This window comes from Sceloporus undulatus, chromosome 1 (genome assembly GCF_019175285.1).
Source record: "Sceloporus undulatus isolate JIND9_A2432 ecotype Alabama chromosome 1, SceUnd_v1.1, whole genome shotgun sequence".
Lineage (NCBI taxonomy): Eukaryota > Metazoa > Chordata > Lepidosauria > Squamata > Phrynosomatidae > Sceloporus > Sceloporus undulatus.
In genome coordinates this window covers 65,538,896-65,556,309 of record NC_056522.1, presented here as the reverse complement: position 1 = coordinate 65,556,309, position 17,414 = coordinate 65,538,896, and the positions used below count along the sequence as shown (strand labels likewise).

The following is a 17,414-nucleotide window of genomic DNA, read 5'->3' as shown; positions in this document are numbered from 1 at the left end:
CATGGTATAAGTGCTGCTGTAGTTGTTTTTATTTTATTTTATTTTTTGTGGGTGGATGCGAGACTGATTGGTAGGTAAGATTGCTTTCAGTTAGGTTTGAGATACTGTCATGGCCAGCCAAGAGCAGGTCTCGGAGGACAAGGAGGAGGATGTGATTTCTCCAGTGCAGGAGGAATTGGAGGCTCCTCCAGGTCCTAATCCTGCTCTGCCAGATCCCAGCCCTGTCCTCCCAGCCCCAGAGGAGGAAGCTCAGCCAGGTCCTAACACTGGAGGGATTCCTCCTGAGGCTCAGCAGCCTACTGGTGACTCTGGGGAAGAGCCAAGCCTGGAGGTGCCTTCCTTTAAGCAACGCAGGGCTGAGAGTCCTTGCGTGCGTCGGTCCAGGAGAATTGCTGAGAGACAATTGGCCTCAGCTGGCACCGAGAAGAGAGTCTCCTACTTAACCACCTGGGAGACGCTGACTCGGTGCCAGAGTTTATTGCAGTATTCTTCTGGGTGATTACTGTCAGCACTGGCTTCTTGCTTCCTGGAACCCTTGTTTGCCTTGGACCCTTGACTTCAGAATGGAATGGACTCTTGTTACCTTCTGGTTGCCCTGACCCTGGAATTGAACTGACTTCTGTGGACTCTGGAATCCTGACCTTGGCTTTGTTATTGGTGTGCTTCTTGTGGACTAATGGAAAGGTCTGTAGACTGCCTTTTAGCTCCTTTCTTGCTACAAAACCCTTATCAGCCTTTGTTTGGACTTGTGCTGGCCGTAGTCCAGGACAGATACTTAGGTCCGAGGTCTACTTTGGTTAACTTGGTGGATGATCTGTGCTAGTAATGGAGAAAAGGGATAATTCTTCTGGTTCTGCTGGAGCTCAGTGAGCTTCAGTACCACCTACAATAGTGTTTTTCAGAATAGATTTTCTTGGATGAGAATTAGAGGTTCTATTTTATAGTGGTTCTGGTTTAGAAGGTGATTCTGTGGGTCTTCTTTTTGATATCTTAACTATTCACCTGTAATATCCTCTAGAGGTCAATCTTGTGCTCTATGTTATTTCACTTATACATGAAACTGTCAATATCCACAACAAGTGGGATTTTCTTTAACAATGATGAATCTGTGCTTCCACAAAAGCCTCCATAACAAGAATAATTTCTGGGTTGTATTTTTGGAGTTTGGAGATTCAGTTCTACAAATACGTTAGTGATACTGACCTCTATTACTCCTTCCCACCTTGAGGAATCTGCTTCAGATTCAAACTAGAGGCTTCCAAAAGTAATGTGTTGATCTGGGCAAACAAATGGATGATTAATCTAGGCAAGATAAAGGTGCTTCCAATCAATCAAAGGGCACATTAAGAAATATGTCAGTCTGTGCTTGATGGGATTGCTGGTTTTCAGTTAAGGTATACTGTTTTCAACCTTGACCCTGGATTCCCAGGCTTCTGTAATAACCAGAATCACATTTGCACAATTAAAGCTAGTGAGGCAGCTCACTCATTCTGGAGAAGACTAGTTTGGACATGGTGACATAGTACAGTTGTATTACTGTAGTACTGTCAGTGAGACTTCATTTGGTCAAAATCCTGTGGTTAAATTGCTGACTTGTACCTTATGTCCCCATTCTGGGGAAAAGTGGGACCCATATAAACATGCATTCATGATGTGACCAGCTAGAATGGACTTTGAATATTGTGCCAATATTCAAAAGCAAAATCTGAAGGGAGAAGTCATTCAGGACGGAAACTAAATTTAAAACCTTGATATTTTACACCAGAAAGGCGGAGGAGCATTTCCCTTTCCCTATCTTCACTGCCCCCCCCCCCAGCCATTTATTATTTTAAAATTTTCCCTATCAAGAGATTTCAATGATAGAAGTAAGATATATAAGCATCAATGGCAGTGAAAATCCAATATCCACACATTTTCCAGTTTCCTGTCATCCAGTCTGCTAGACATCATTGCAATCTGAATTCTACTCCTTTCTTCATTCATTAAAACGAACTTTGTCTTGTTTTGAAAGAAAGCACAGTGAAGCTTTTAAAATAATTCTATATTGCATTCCATTCTGCGCGCGCGTGTGTATGTGTGTGTAATTTTTTCCTTATCTTTGATATTGTTGAATTATATTAAAGTTATGTCCTTTGTTTTTGATAATCATAATTATTCCCCTTGTACCCACTTTTTAAGTCAGGAGGGTTGAAATTACTATTTGTGTGATGCTAAATACATGAGGTGTTTTTTGTTTTTGTTTTCATGTGGTGTAGTATAGACATTGCTTCAGGATGAGAAAAACATATTTATATAAATTTTAGGCATCAATGAACAAAAGATTTAGCCCTTCTTTGGTGTCTTGATGGTCACCAATCTATGGACTGATCAGTTTAAGTGAAGCCTAAGCAGTGAGAAGTCTCATGTTTGATGGTGTACATGTATGTGCTTTACTGTAACAAACTTGCAATTTTGATGATTTTTTAGTATGACAGTGAAACACTTATGTCTGATCTTTCCCTTTTGCCATATTCATTGGATCCTATGTGAGTTTTCTAGAGGGAAAGGGCATTAATTTATTAACATTTGACATTTGGTTCCATCATGGCCTTAGATGCAGCACTTTCCATGGCATTAAAAACTAGTGGGGTCATTAAAAAAAAACTATTGTACTTAGTCTTTGCCAGTGGATTATTATCTTGATATGTAGTCCTCGGTATGTAATCTTTTCACTTTTGTCTGTCTTTTCCATAGCTGTTGTGAACTTGGACAACTCTGTGGTTGACTTAGAGACTCTTCAAGCCCTTTATGAGAATGTGAGTAACAAGGCAAAAATACACATTTACTAGGTATATGCTTTTTAAAAATATTTTGGCTGAAAACAATTGGTTGCCATGAATGTATTGCTGTGACAGGGCATTTTCAAAGTGCAAACTACCGTAAGTAGAAAACACCATATGGAAATTTAAAGTGTATCCACTGGGGTTTGATTCCAGGACCCTCCTTGGATACCAAAATCTGTGGATGTTCAAGACCACCCTTTACAAAGTGTGTACTTTACAAAGGAAGGAACTGGATTCATTTATATTTAGTTTATTTATATGTTGAGTGATGTTACTATGTAATATTTTACATTACTTTCAGTCTAAATGATAACCAACATTACCACACACTCATTCACTGTAAAATTAGGCAAAAAATAGAGAGTTGACAGTTCATAACCAATATTACTATATAATTGGAGTGTTTATCCACATTGTTGTAGCTTCCTGCCCATTTTTGGAGGCACACAGGTTGCTTTGGAAGAAACCATGGTGTTAGTCCATGGTTTGAAGTTGATTTATTATCTTGGTTTAACCTGAAGCAAGTAACTGTAGTTTTTCAATAGGAAAGTATGACCATATGATTAGACATTTTCTGATTCAAATATGATTCATACAAAAGTAGGAGGGAAGGCCTGTGCATGCAGGTGAAAATGTTTATATCTAAGCTTAATAAGTTGAGAAATGGCTGTTGAAACTCATTTGGTTTTTGTTGAGGCATCCCAGAAGTGATTGTATAAAGGCAGTGACATGGTTTTATTGTAACTGAGGTAGTGATGATTACATTTTATTCCTGTTTCTATTTTGGAATATTTATTTTAAAATTATGTGCCACAGTTCCGTAAAACAGTACAAATGTGAACGAGGAACAGCACTCATAATAGTGATGTGAATGGCATATGGTGGTGAAATTGGTTAATGTTCCACTGTAACTGACACTGAACCTCTTCTTCACAGAGTGAGTGAGTCTGTGAGAGATATCTATAATTTAGTCTTGCTCAATGCAGCCACCCCTTCTTCAGCCAGATTGGGGCTGTGGCAACCTCATACCACAGCCCTGATCAGGCCTCTGGAGGGTGCAAAAAGGAGCTGCAAAAAGTGGCTTCTTTTTGCACCCTCCAAAGGGTGCCATAGCCATGGCAGCATGGCTATATGGTGCCCCTTTGGTGCTGCATCATTTAGATGAGCGCTGGAGGTGCGCCATGATGCTGCATGCCATCTGGCATGGTGTGTGGCATCATGATGCTCTGGGGGCAGAGTCAGAGTGTCCAGCATCAGGACACTGCACCCTGACTTCGCCCACAAGCTGGCACAAAGTACCGGTCTGTACAAGGCCTCAATCACTTCCCTTTTAAACACTGCTATATTTTCTTTCTGGCACCTCACCGCTGGTTCTCATCAATCTGTCTTCCCATTATGTTTGTAAAATGAGGCATTGCAGAAGAGTGTTGACTAATTAACAGAGCGATTGGGTATGGGTGAGGTTACTCCAAGGAAACAAGCATAGCAATATCATCACTGCAGGACAGTGTATTATTGCTAACCTTTAAAAGAAACTTAAAAAAATAAAAATAAAAATCCAAAGTAGACATTTGTGGGGAAACAGAAGGAGGCTGTGAGGACTAGAAGCAAAAAAACCAAAAACAAAACAAAAAACAAACAAAACAAAACACACATCTGGAAACAAGGGTGAGGGGAAGAAAGGATTGGACACCCCATCATAAGGAAGGCACCCACAAATGTATTGAAATAGGCCACTTTTATGGGCCATGTGAGTTGAACAGGACCATAACTGAGATTTTAAGTTAATTTTCTTAACAAAGAAAAAACTTAGAAAATGATTATGGGGCCCTGGTGGCACGGTGATTATATGTTAGTACTGCAGCCACAACATTGTGAATTCAATCCTGAGGCACTCCAAGGTCAACTCAGCCTTCCATCCCTTTGTAGGTTAGTAAAATATCACAATTTCCCCCCAGTTCTTTCCTATAATACTATCTATGTTCTGAAAGGATTTACTATTTTTAAACTGAACTATTTCTTCTCCAAGATATTTCTGTGGCATACGTTCTTTTAATGAAACTTTACTTCAAATCATGGAGATGAAACAAATCTGGCCTTTAAAACTTTGTCATTTAGACAAGCCAATTGGGTCACTCTAGTGGTGGGTTTCTGTGCTATAGTTAACACTTTCTCCTCCAAGATTCAAACAATATTTTGCTAATCATTAGCATTTTAGCAATACTATTTACATTTCTATACCACTTCATACTGAACTAAGCAGTCTCTAAGTGGTTTACATGTAAGCCAATTGCCCCAAGAAGCTGGGAACTCATTTTGATGTGGGTGGAAATTAAAAAAAAAAAAAAAACCCACTGAAATTTAAAAGAAACTCTAACAAATCCCTCCTAACCTTTTTACTCCTGAAAGATAGATTTGAGAAAGAATACTGAACACAGGAACAGCTATGTGATATATACGTTCAATATTCCTTCCATAAAGCAGTATGATTGGATAGCTCAGGTTGGAAGCATTCATGTGATTGGAAACTAGAGGTATCAGTCATGAGGTGAAGTTCCTTTTCCTCTCTTCTCCATTTCTGGCATTTTCTATGGAGTGCCTGGGTAGAAATGTGTAGGCTTTTGCAGATACACTCTATTGGTCTCTGTGTCATTTGCCAAATGGCTAGTGGAGTTTGGGAGAGTTGAGATTTGATTTGGTCTGTTCTGGATAACTCTCACTTTGATTTGTGTATCACTCAAATTTTTCTGCATTGACCCAGTTCAGTAACAAATATAGAATTCGGCTGAACACACTGTATAATTATAACTGATACCACTTTTGAAAGGTGAACCCAATGAAAAATTTCATCTACAGTTGTCTACCACCACCAACATCTCTGTATTTATATTCATTGTGCTATGAATATGATGGCTCTAATAATAATTGTCTTAATGCAGCACTCCCATTAGCAGTGTTAAAATGATGGGGTGGAAACATCCCTGTTTCCCTTTTGTAATTAACCACCACTTATTTCCCTGGTTGTCTCCAGAACAAGAGAAAATCTTTTATTTTTAGGTGTAGCCTGAATAGAATCACAATATTTTTGTACTTCACATTTTAACATTCTTTATCAACTGACATGGCCATTTCCTGTTACTTTTCACACACTGCATTAATTGTCAGATCTGAAAATTCTTTTTATTACTCAGTTGAAACATTGCGGTGCTAGTTCTCAGACTTTCTATTTGATCTCTGAAACATATGGGAGCATTTGTTTTATGATCTTTCTTCAAAATGTAATCACTTTTTGCTGATTACATATGTTTGGCATGGTGCTTTCCCTTCAAGATGAGAAAGACGTTTGGGCAGTCTCCAAGTCTAAACACACCCTAATTTCAAAAGCCAGAATCCTGAGGGCTCAATTCCTGTTTACTGAAGAATTAAAGTCTTGTTAAACTGTATAGTTACTAAATACATCTTAGTCAATTTTTGTTTTGTTTTCCAGTAAAAAACAAACAAACCCCAAATCATACAATTTATTTAAGCATATTGACCTGTATTATTTTAGGATAGTGAGAAATGTTATTGCATAAGAAGACAATTAATATTTCTTTCTTTTATCCTTTGGTCCATATGTATGTTCTGTATTGTTACTGGAGACATAATTTTTGTAAATTTTTAATAAATATAATGATGATTGCTTAACTTACAGTCTTTTGTAGCATATATTCAAAGAGTATATGCTGGACTCCTTTCTTGTGGCCTTGTTCTTGCTGCCACCATGTTAACCATGGTACCACATGCTTTCTGGTTTAAGTCAAGGGATGGGTTAAGTCAAGATATCCTTAGAGCAGTAGCAAGGAGGAAACATGTCTCAGAAGCAATCAAAGGTGCTGTCATTGGCATTGATTGTGGTACAATCAACTCCTGTGTGGCAGCCATGGAAGAAAAGCAAGCAAGGGCTAGAAAATTCAATGTCAGAACCACCCCTGCTGTTGTAGCATGTTCAAATGATGATGAGTGGTTGGCATGCCAGCTAAATGACAGGCTGTAACTAATCCACACAATATCTTCCTATGCTACCAGTTAATTGAGCAGTGATATAATGATGCAGAAGTGCAGAAAGATATCAAGGATGTCCCTTTTAAAATTGTCCATGTCAGGAATGGCCTGGGTATAATCTTATGGAAAGTTGTACTCTTCAGATTGGTACCTTCATAGTAATGAAAATGAAAGAAACTGCAGAAAACTACTTGGGACATCCAGCAAAAAAATTCTGTCATCAGAGTCCCTGTTCATTTCAATGATTTACAAAGCAGTGTACTAAATGAGCCCACAGCTGCAGCTCTGGCTATGGGTTAGACAAGCTGAAGACAAAGTTATTTTAGTCTAAGACTTGGGTGGTGGCACTTTTGTTATTTCTAGCTTGGAAATTCAGGAGGGAGCCTTTGAGTCACCAAATCTAGCAATGGTGACACTTTCTTGTGTGGTGAAGATGTCAATCAGGCATTGTTGTTACATATTGTAGAAGAGTTCAAAAGAGAGACAGGTGTTGAATTAACTGAAGATAATATTGCTCTACAGTGAGGAAAGCTTCAGAACAAGCAAAATGTGAGCTCTTTTCTTCAGTCCAGACAGATATCAACTTGCCATATCTTACAATGGATGCTTCAGGACCAAGTCATTTGAATATGAAGCTGTCTCTTAAATACTTAAATACATAAATAAATAAATTATATGCCAGAATGAATTTATATTCATTTTTGTAAGTGATGCAGTGACCATCAGACTTTTCTGACCCATTTTTAATGAAATCCATAGGGTTATGTATGTAAAATGGGATTAGAGGTACCAAAGGTTTGCTTTAAAAAAAAAAGATCAACAAATTTTGAAAGGGGTTCCAACACAGAATTACAACCTGTATACTGGATGGGACTTTGGTCTCATCCATCAAGGAGATCCTTGTGTCCTTAAGATAATGGTTGGTTCATACATTTTCATACTGAAAAAAAATCTCTGCTTTATGTTTTGAGATGGTAGGGATAGTCATTAACAGAAGTTTTTTCATATTCAGTTCATTTGGAGAATATGACCAGGTCCAAAACATGGTCTTTATTTCACTCCTGTTTGCTAAGACAGTAGGTATGATGAATCTCTCATCAAGCATGTAGATTTAGCAGCAGACAGGTGGGCAGGAACTTTTTTTGTTTTTTTACTATTTTTATATGGATTTGTGGCTTGCCACCTTCTGAGAAGTCTGTAAATCTATATAATAATCTAATCTTTTTAGAAGAATTCTCTTTATAAAGATCAACTGCATTCTCAGAGTTGGCCAGACACTTTTACTGCACAGTGTGGACCAGCAAATACACACCCTTGTCAAGGCACAGAATACTGAAAAAATAGCCATGCCATTTTTCCCTCAGGCAGAAAATTCCTCAAATAGTCTTTCCTTTCATGAATAAAAATACAGTCTTAGTATATTAAATAACTAACGATTTGCTGCCCTTTCATGACTGAAGACTGATTGCCTGAATTAGCTTCCTTACCCTGTCTATTGCTGGGGCTGGCCATGAGAATTCTAATTCATTTAACTACAGTTAGTTTCTCATTTATGGTCTAGAAGCCCCACTTTGTCATTTGTAAACCAGAATATAAGGTCAACTGGAGAGTAGGAATGAAGTGCTGAGAAAGGTAGAAGTGCACATGGTCCATTCACTGGCTCTAGAATAAAGAATAAATGCTGGGTTCTTCTGGATAGAAGGAAGCAAATAGACATGGTGGGGTAGGGCTATAATTTTTCATTATTATTTTTCTCAAAAGAAGTTTTAGCGATGATCTTCCCACAGCATGAAAGTCTTCAAAATGCCTTTTTCTAAGATTATTTACAGTTTCAGACATTATCTGTGCAGGGAACAGCAAAATGCTTTTTTTTTTTTGCCTGAAAAATCCATATGTGAATTTTTTGCTGAATAGGTTCCAAACATATGTGAAGATTCTCATTAGTTCAGGATTGTCCTCCTGATATTCTGACATTCAGGAAACACACTTACTGAGTATTTTCAAATATATATTTTTTTCTGTCCCAAGCTAGGAGCTAGTTAATTGAATGAAATGATGACCACCTAAATTGGTAAAGGTGCTGCCATTATATAGAGATTGAAAACTTAAAATCATTGTCTTCATTTTAGATTTCTAGTAATGTATTTGACAGAAATGGAAACAAGTAGAATTCAAACAAATAGTGAGCGTGTGTAGGGGTAAAGTCAGAAAAGCTAAAGCGCAGAATGAGCTCAGGCTTGCTAGAGAGGTTAAGAACAATAAAAAGGGCTTTTGGGGTATGTTCACAGCAAGGAGGAGGAGGAGGAGGAAATAGTAGGGGCACTATGTGATGAAGATGGTGAAATGCTAACTCAACACCTTCTTTGCCTCAGCCTTCTCACAAAAATAAAAATGTGCCCAACCTGAGGAAAATGGAGCAGAGGACACAATAAGGGAAATGCAGCACAGAATTAGTAAAGAGGTAGTACCAGAATACATGGTTAATCTAAATGAATTAAAGTCTCCGGGACCAGATGAATACATCCAAAGGTATAAAAAGAGCTAGCAAATGTAATCTCAGAGGCATTGGCAATAGTCTTTGAGAACTCCTGGAGAACAGGAGAAGTCCCAGCAGAATGGCCAAACATTGTCCCTATCTTCAAAAAGGGGCGAAAAGAGGAACCTAACAGTTCCTCCAGTTAGTCTGACATCAATACCAAGAAAGATTCTAGAGCAGACCATTAAACAAAGAGTCTGTGAACATTTAGAAAGCAATTCCATAATCACAAAAAGTCAACATGGGTTTCCTAAAAATAAGTCATGGCAGTCTAATCTGATCTCTCTCTCTCTCTCTCTCTCTCTCTCTCTCTCTCTCTCTCTCTCTTGGATAAAATTATCTGCTTGGTAGATGAACGGAACACTGTAGATATAGCATATATTGATTTCAGTATGACCTTTGCCAAGGTCCTCCATGATATTCTTGCAAACAAGCTTGTAAACTATGCACTAGACAATGCAACTATTAAATGAATTTGTAATTGGTTGACTTGTCAAACCCAAAGGGTGCTCCCTAATGGCTCTGCTTTATCCTGGAGAGAAGTGACTAGCAGAGTGCCACAGGGTTCTATCCTGGGTGCAGTACTATTCAACATCTTTATCAATGACTTAGATTAAAGAATAGAGGGCATGCTTATAAATTTGCAGATGACACCAAATTAGGAGGAATAGCTAATACCCCATAGGACAAGATCAAAATAAAAATGGCCTTAATAAATTAGAAAGCTGGGCCAAAGCTAACAAACTGAATTTCAACACTGAGAAATGTGTTGGGGGGAAAATGAAATGCATAAATATAGGATGGGAGACACCTGGCTGAACAAGACTACATGTGAAAGGTATCTAAGGTGCTGTACATACTGGCAGATAGTGCACCCTCATCACGTGCTAGGGGTTGGCCAAGGACGCAGCGTCCATACCGACCTCACCCCAGCACGTGACAGGGGTGTCAAAATGGTGGTGCCCTGTACACATGGGTGCCGCCATTTGGACGAACCAGCTGCATCGCATCCAAACGGCACGGCCGTTACGTCCTGGCACCACTGAAGGGCACTTGTGGCACCCTTTTAGCAGTGCCCAAAGGAACTCCAAAACGGCACCAGTGATACTGAAGAGAAATGAGCTGAGTGGCCCCTTTCTCTGTCTCCCCGCCACTGTCGGGGTGCCTTTGGAGCATGAAGCCCCAAGGACACTCCTTTCCAGGCCGCAGGGAAGCGGCATTTTTACGCTTCCCTGAAGCCTGGAAAAGCGATGGATCGGGGCCTCCAGGGTTGCCTGTGTCAGCTCAGGTCCCAATCCATCTGAGAAAGGGGCGGTCTGTATCCCGCCTAAGAGTCCTTGTAGACCACAAGTTGAACAAGAGTCAAAAGTGTTATGCGACAGCTAAAAGGGCCAATGTGATTCTAGGCTGCATCAATAGAAGTATAGTGCATAGATCAAGGGAAGTAACAGTGCCACTCTATTCTGCCTTGGTCCGATCTCACCTAGAATATTGTGTCCAGTTCTGGGCACCACAGTTCAAAAAAGATGTTGACAAGCTGGAACTTGTCCACAGGAGGGCGAACAAAACGGTGAAGCATCTGGAAAGCGTGCCCTACAATGAGAGACTTAGGGAGCTGGGTATGTTTAGCCTGGAGAAGAAATGGGTAAAAGGTGGTACAACAGCCTTTTTAAATGTTTGAAGGGATGTCATATTGAGGATGGATCAAGCTTGTTTTCTGCTGCTCCAGAGAATAGGACCCAGAACAATGGATGCAAGCTACAGGAGAAGAGATTTCACCTCAACCTTAGGAGAAACCTCCTGATAAGGAGAGCTGTTGGAAAGTGGAACACACTCTCTCAGAGTGTGATGGAATCTCCTTCCTTGGAAGTCTTTAAGGAGAGGCTGGATGGCCATCTGTCGGGGTGCTTTGAGTTCCTGCATGGCAGTGGGTTGGACTGGATGGCCCTTGTTGTCTCTTCCAGCTCTATGATTCTATGATTCTAAGTTATTTATTCTGTCAAAAATTATTCTGCATATATTCACACAAAGTGGTGTGATAAATCTGTCCTAGACAAATAAATGGGTCCTAGGGCAAATCAGGACAGAAATTTCCCTAGAAGCTATTTTGGCCATATAATGAGAAGACAGAACTCACTAGAATAGACAATAATGACTGGTTATGTGGAGGACAGCAGGAAAAGAGAAAGGCTGCTCCACAGATGGATAAATTCAATCCGAGGGGGCATGACCCTGAGTCTGTGGGACTTGAGCAGGGCTGTTGAGGATAGGGCAACTTGGAGGGCTCTCATTCACAGGGTCACCATGACTCAAAGCCAGTTCAAAACAAAAACAACAACAACATTTTTCAGGCCTTCCTATATTCCACTGAAAGCTTCCATATGAATTTAAATCAGAATCAAAAGGAACTTTTGCAGCTTTGAAATCCATGCCTCACTCTTGTCAAAATTCCCGTGCCTCTCAGTTTGTATGGAGACGCCCAAATCTTGAGTCTCAAAAGAGTTTGAAGTCTTGGTCCTTGACATCACCAAACCAATGAAGTAAAATCTATTAAAGTAATCAGCATGCAGCATAAATCCATCCATGTAAACAAACTTCATCAGAATATGAAAGCAATAGATGCATCCACACCTCTATACCTTCCTGTAGAGAAAAGGTTGGGATCCCATCAAGGCTTGGCATCAAGTATTATGTGGAAACTCTGTATTTGGCTTTGGAACTCCAAAAAAGTTCTTCTAAGATCTTCCGGGGAAGGCTTTCTCTTGGTCCCTCCACCATCACAGGCTCACCTGGTCAGAATACGAGAGAGAGCCTTCTTGGTGGCTGCTCCTGCCCTCTGGAATGGCCTTCCATGAGAAGCAAGGCTGACCCCCTCCTTGCTGGCCTTTTGTCAGCAGGCAAAAAATGACTCTGTTCAGGCAGGCTTTTAGTATGTAGGTATGGGATGGGTTTTATATGGGATTGGTATTGTGATTTTATTGTGGTTATAATGTTTGTAATTTTATATGTTTTTTTGCTGATGTTTTAATTATTTTATTGCAATATGTTTTTAGAAATTGTATTTTATTTTATCATATTTAATTTCTATCCCACTTTGAATCCCTTTGAAGGCAGGATAGAAATTAAGTAAGTAAGTAAAACAGATAGCTTTTATTTGTTTTATTCTATATGACTTATGTATTGCTTTTCGCTGGGACTCAGAGCAGTTCAGAACAGGATAAAACAGGTACCAATAAAAATAGGTAAAATGAGGTAAAGATGCCCAAAATACAATTGAACTAGTTCACTGTCTTTTAATTCCAACTGTTTAAGTTCTTCCCCTTTCTAATTTAGTAATATTTACAGCCAGATCTAGCAATGCAGCAGGTGTGTGTTATATGCTAATCTGTACATCAATGATAACTGCCTTTTCAACAACGGTCCCTTTTCTTGGATTCTAATATTAGTTCTATTATACTTTCTATTGTATTTTATTGAATATGACTCCTTTGGGAAAATTGATTTGATGAAGTGTTTTCTGTACATGCCATAACATTTAAATAGTCCTATACGGCCTTGTTCTAACACAAGGACTTTTTTTTTTTACACAATTGATTGTATTTTTAGACTGCAGAAGAAATCGAATGCCTCAGCTTTACTGTGATGTTTCAGTGCTTTGTTTTGTGTGCTCTGCTCAGCTGTTCACCCTTGATAAAAGGCTGTAGGCCATGTAATTGTTAATCCATCACTGAACAATGTACAGTAAGTTTATTACCAATCCCTGATACTGCTTGTATCACTTCAAATCTGGACCTGTTCAAGCCAATTATAGATCAGATGGGTCTTTCCAGGAAAAGAATTATGCTGGAATGCTTTGTTTTATTTTACATAGCTTTATAGGATGAATTTGCTTCCATGGTAACTTAGTGGTAGATGTACAAGGAATATACCTTTGTTTCAGCTTCACATTCTTGGACAGAATGTCCATACACATCAAGTACCACAAAATGTTAAAGGTTTTAAGGAAGAGCCTTTCTGTTGTTATGACACTCTCACCTGTAAAATAATTCACATTCTTTCCTCTTAACTGAACTGAACATGGTTGAAAAAAATGACATCTCTAAACATAAAGCCATCACATAGTAAAAGAAAATAGGTTTTTGACTTTGATGGTTTTAATTTAAACGAAACATATCTTTTGGAGGGTGAAAATGCAAATACTTGGCATTTTATTGTTTAAGGCTTGCTTCCTATGGTTCGATAAATAATTCAGTGATGAATTGCTATGCTCTGGCCCACCCCCAGAAAAGTACAAATCTTGTTTTATATTGAGTATGCACTGTTGAAACCTTTGATTTAGGTTGTCGTGCCTTGTATTCTTAAGTGTGTTTGGTCAGGAATCAAATTTCACTCAGGTTAAATAACTGACTGTTGGAAAAGAATTAGTGCTTCAGAAGGTCATTTGATCCTGGAAAATATATAACCCAGAGCAGTTAAAAAGGTTGTAGAGCTTGTGAAATTATGAAGATCAGTATATGCTAGAATAGATAGAGCTCTTGAAATTATGCATAGGCATAATGTTACATAGGCATTTAGAGTCAGTTTGTTTTGAATATTTTTTTACTTGTACAGTCAGCCCTCCATATCAATGGATTCTTTATCCATGGATTCAATCATCCACGGCTTGAAAATATTTTTTAAAAATCCAAAAAGCAAACTTGATTGTGCCATTTTATGTAAGGGACACCATTTTACTATGCCATTGTATGTATGGAATTTGAACATCCACAGATTTTGTATCCACAGGGGGTCCTGGAACCAAACCCCAGTGGATACCAAGGGCCCACTGTAACATTATTCTATGAAATAAGTTTACAACAAACAAGTATTCAGATCTTTGTGTGGTGTGTGTGTGAGAGACAAGTGTGTGAAGTCAAAGGCTTTTATGGCTGGCATCCATAGGTTTTTGTGGGGTTTTGTGACCATGTTCTAGAAGAGTTTATTCTTGATGTATCAACAGCATCTGTGACTGTCATCTCTGATGATGCCAGCCACAGATGATGCTAGCCACAGATGACAAAACATCAAGAATAAACTCTTCTAAAACATGGCCACATAGGCCAAAAAACCCACAAAAAACTATAGAGACAAGTTTGCTTCTCATTCTACTTGTAAAATGTTACATATAATAATAAAATGTTTGATTCACAAAATACATTGAGCCTGCACCATACATGGGCTTCACTTCTACAGCTTTCAGCATATGCTGAAGCCGCGGGAAAATGTAATGAATGGTGCACTCACCGTGTGGTGCTGCATGCACACACACCCCATTATTTTCAATGGGGCATAAACATACGCAACTTTCCCCTTATGCCGGGGAGGGGTCCGGAATGGATCCCCCGTTTAAGGGAAGGGAGCACTGTATTTCTCAATGTCATTCTATACAACATTATGACTATGTATAATTTCAGGATATCTTGAAATCAAGAGAGTGATAAATTGTTAGAATTAGGGAATCGTCACTTAATATTAACTGAATAACTTTTCCATAAGTATTTAATTACTTATTTATTGATCAATAATATATGCATGCTATACTATAATAACTTCTTTATGTTTCTTTATGTTTGTTTTTTTAAAGAGAGCACAGTCGGATGAATTGGAAAAGATAGAAAAACACGGCAAGTCAAGTAAAGAAAAAGAGAATGCCAAGTCTTTGGATAAACCTGAACAGTAAGGATGTTATGTACAGAGCATGTTGGTTGCAGGAGACAAAACTAATACATTGGTTGACTCAGGTTATGGTTAAGGTTCACCTGTAACTTAACTTGGTCTGGATCAAGCTAATAAAGTTTCAATAACTGGTTCAATGCCCATGTCTACCAGTCAGTTTACTTCCAGTTTTCATGTGAGAAAAAAAAATATTATAATGGTTGTAGTCAAACTGTGGTGTTCTCCCAGATACTCCCTTTCCCTCTGTTAGGTACACTGATAGGTAATACTGTTTGCCATATGTTCCCTCAGTATCCTCCTGAAACTGGAGCAGGAAAACAGAGAATAACAAGTTACAAAAAAAAACAAGAAAAGTAGAGATGTTGATCAACTAGAACCCATGAATAAGGATGAATAGTACCATTTTTATTCATGGGCTCTAATTGATCAAGATCTCTAATTTTCCTGTTTTCCTTAACTTGTTCTCTGTTTTCCTGCTCGTTTCAGGCTCACAGATTAATTCCTACCTCAAATATGCTTCTATGCTATTTTATATTTACCTATGTATTCTCACTGTATATAGAACATGAACATGTAAAGATTGTTGGATAGAAATGAAACGTGCTCTGTGTCTCCTTTGTTTTATTGTTGTTTCATCTCACATACATCACATGTTATTCCTTTCCTCCCTGGGTTTAATGTTTGTTTGTTTGTTTGTTTATATGTTTATTTGTTTTTTACCTGCCTCTCTCCATGGATTGAGGTGGGGAACAATACCAATTAACAAACAACATCAGTTAACCACATCAGTTAAAATTTACATCAGTTTAAAGGGACAAATAAGATATATGCATATTAAAACAATGTCAATTTAAAATTTATAATTTAAAAATCATCTGGATAAGTACCTGCCAGAAGAGAATGGTCTTCGTTGCTGTTTTAAATACAGATAGCATGTTCAGCTGATCATTCTGGCAGATCATTTGACAGTCTAGGGAGGGACGAAGAAAAGGTCCTCTGGCTGACAGTTGCCTCAGATGTCAAATAACCACAGTACATCATGTTGGAAGTAAGGTCACAACTTTATTTGCAAACAATTGGTAGGGTTGGCACAAAGCATAAGGTCAGGATCTGTGCAATCAAACCACCCGATGTAGTCTGATTATCCAAACCGGGCACCCACCCGGTGCTTGGGATGACCTAGGGGCTAAGGAACACAACTTGACCGCAAACCTTGTCTTGCGTTCACCAATTCACAAAGCCACTAGTCACCGGGAGGCGCTCCTGCGTTCTGGCCCCTGCAATGGCCAAACGCCTGCCCTATTCGCCCCCGGGTACCTATTGACTCCCAAACCAGAGCTCCATAGCCCTGGTACCACAACATGCAGATCCTGGCCTATGCTGCCTCCAAGTTGTGACTAAAAACCACCTAACAACAGCGATGGGCGGGTGGGAGAAGCACCAAGACTTGCTCCCTTCCACAGCTTGGCTCCGCTCTGCTCGAAGCCAAGCAACCGACTGAGGGAAAGGGCCAGCAACACGGCCTTATATAGGCCTAGGCCCCTCCCTCCCTGCGTGCTGTGCAGGGCCCCGCCTCCAAGGCCCAGCCCACCAATGGGCAGCCTTGGAGGACCGGAAGCCCCGCACCAACGAAACCGTGTCCCAGAGCGTCGCGGAGCGGAAGGGCCGCCCCTTCCACCCCCGCACACCAATAGGGAGCTGGGCAAGCCCCAGAGCACTCTGGGGCTTGTAGTCCAGCCGCGTCTAGCGGCAAAATGGTCTGCCCGGCAAGGCGGGCGACCGTTGCTTCCCAACCTAGCCCTGGCTGACTGGAGTAAATGTCCACCAGAGGACCTGAGTGTATTGGGTGGATTATTTGGAAAGAGGTGATCCTATAGGTAATCTGGACCCAAACTTAATTTAAATGTTGTCCAAATCCCAAATTACAAAAAGAAGACAGGCCTCCAGGCCAATTGCAGCCTAATGCTTGCCAGGTTCAGACCTTAAAGATGGCCTGTACAAATCCAAAATACATAAATCCTTCCACTGTACTCATTCTGATTATGGGTTCTAATAGCTCTCGTGAGTGTATTATATCAGAGTTTTTATACTCATTAAATCCTTATTATGAATCCCAGTCTGACCATTTGGGTTGCCATAATTGCTTGCTGGGGAGCCTAAACTCTCCAGACAGTCAGCCATGAATTATGAATTTTTCACTGTTCTATCTGCTTTTCCTCTTCTTCCCTCAAGGCACTGGGATACTAGAAACACAAAAATCTGGTCTTTTTCCAAGTGTTCCTGCTGCACTCAACATT

At 39.5% G+C, this 17,414-nt stretch overlaps 1 protein-coding gene across 1 annotated transcript in view; it reads left to right on the top strand.

Moving 5' to 3' along the window:
• Positions 1-17,414, top strand: part of FMN2 (formin 2) — a 241,492-nt gene that overhangs the window by 147,565 nt on the left and 76,513 nt on the right. The window contains 2 exon segments of the mRNA XM_042445525.1: positions 2,734-2,795; positions 15,026-15,117. Coding sequence (XP_042301459.1) covers positions 2,734-2,795; positions 15,026-15,117 — 154 coding nt within the window.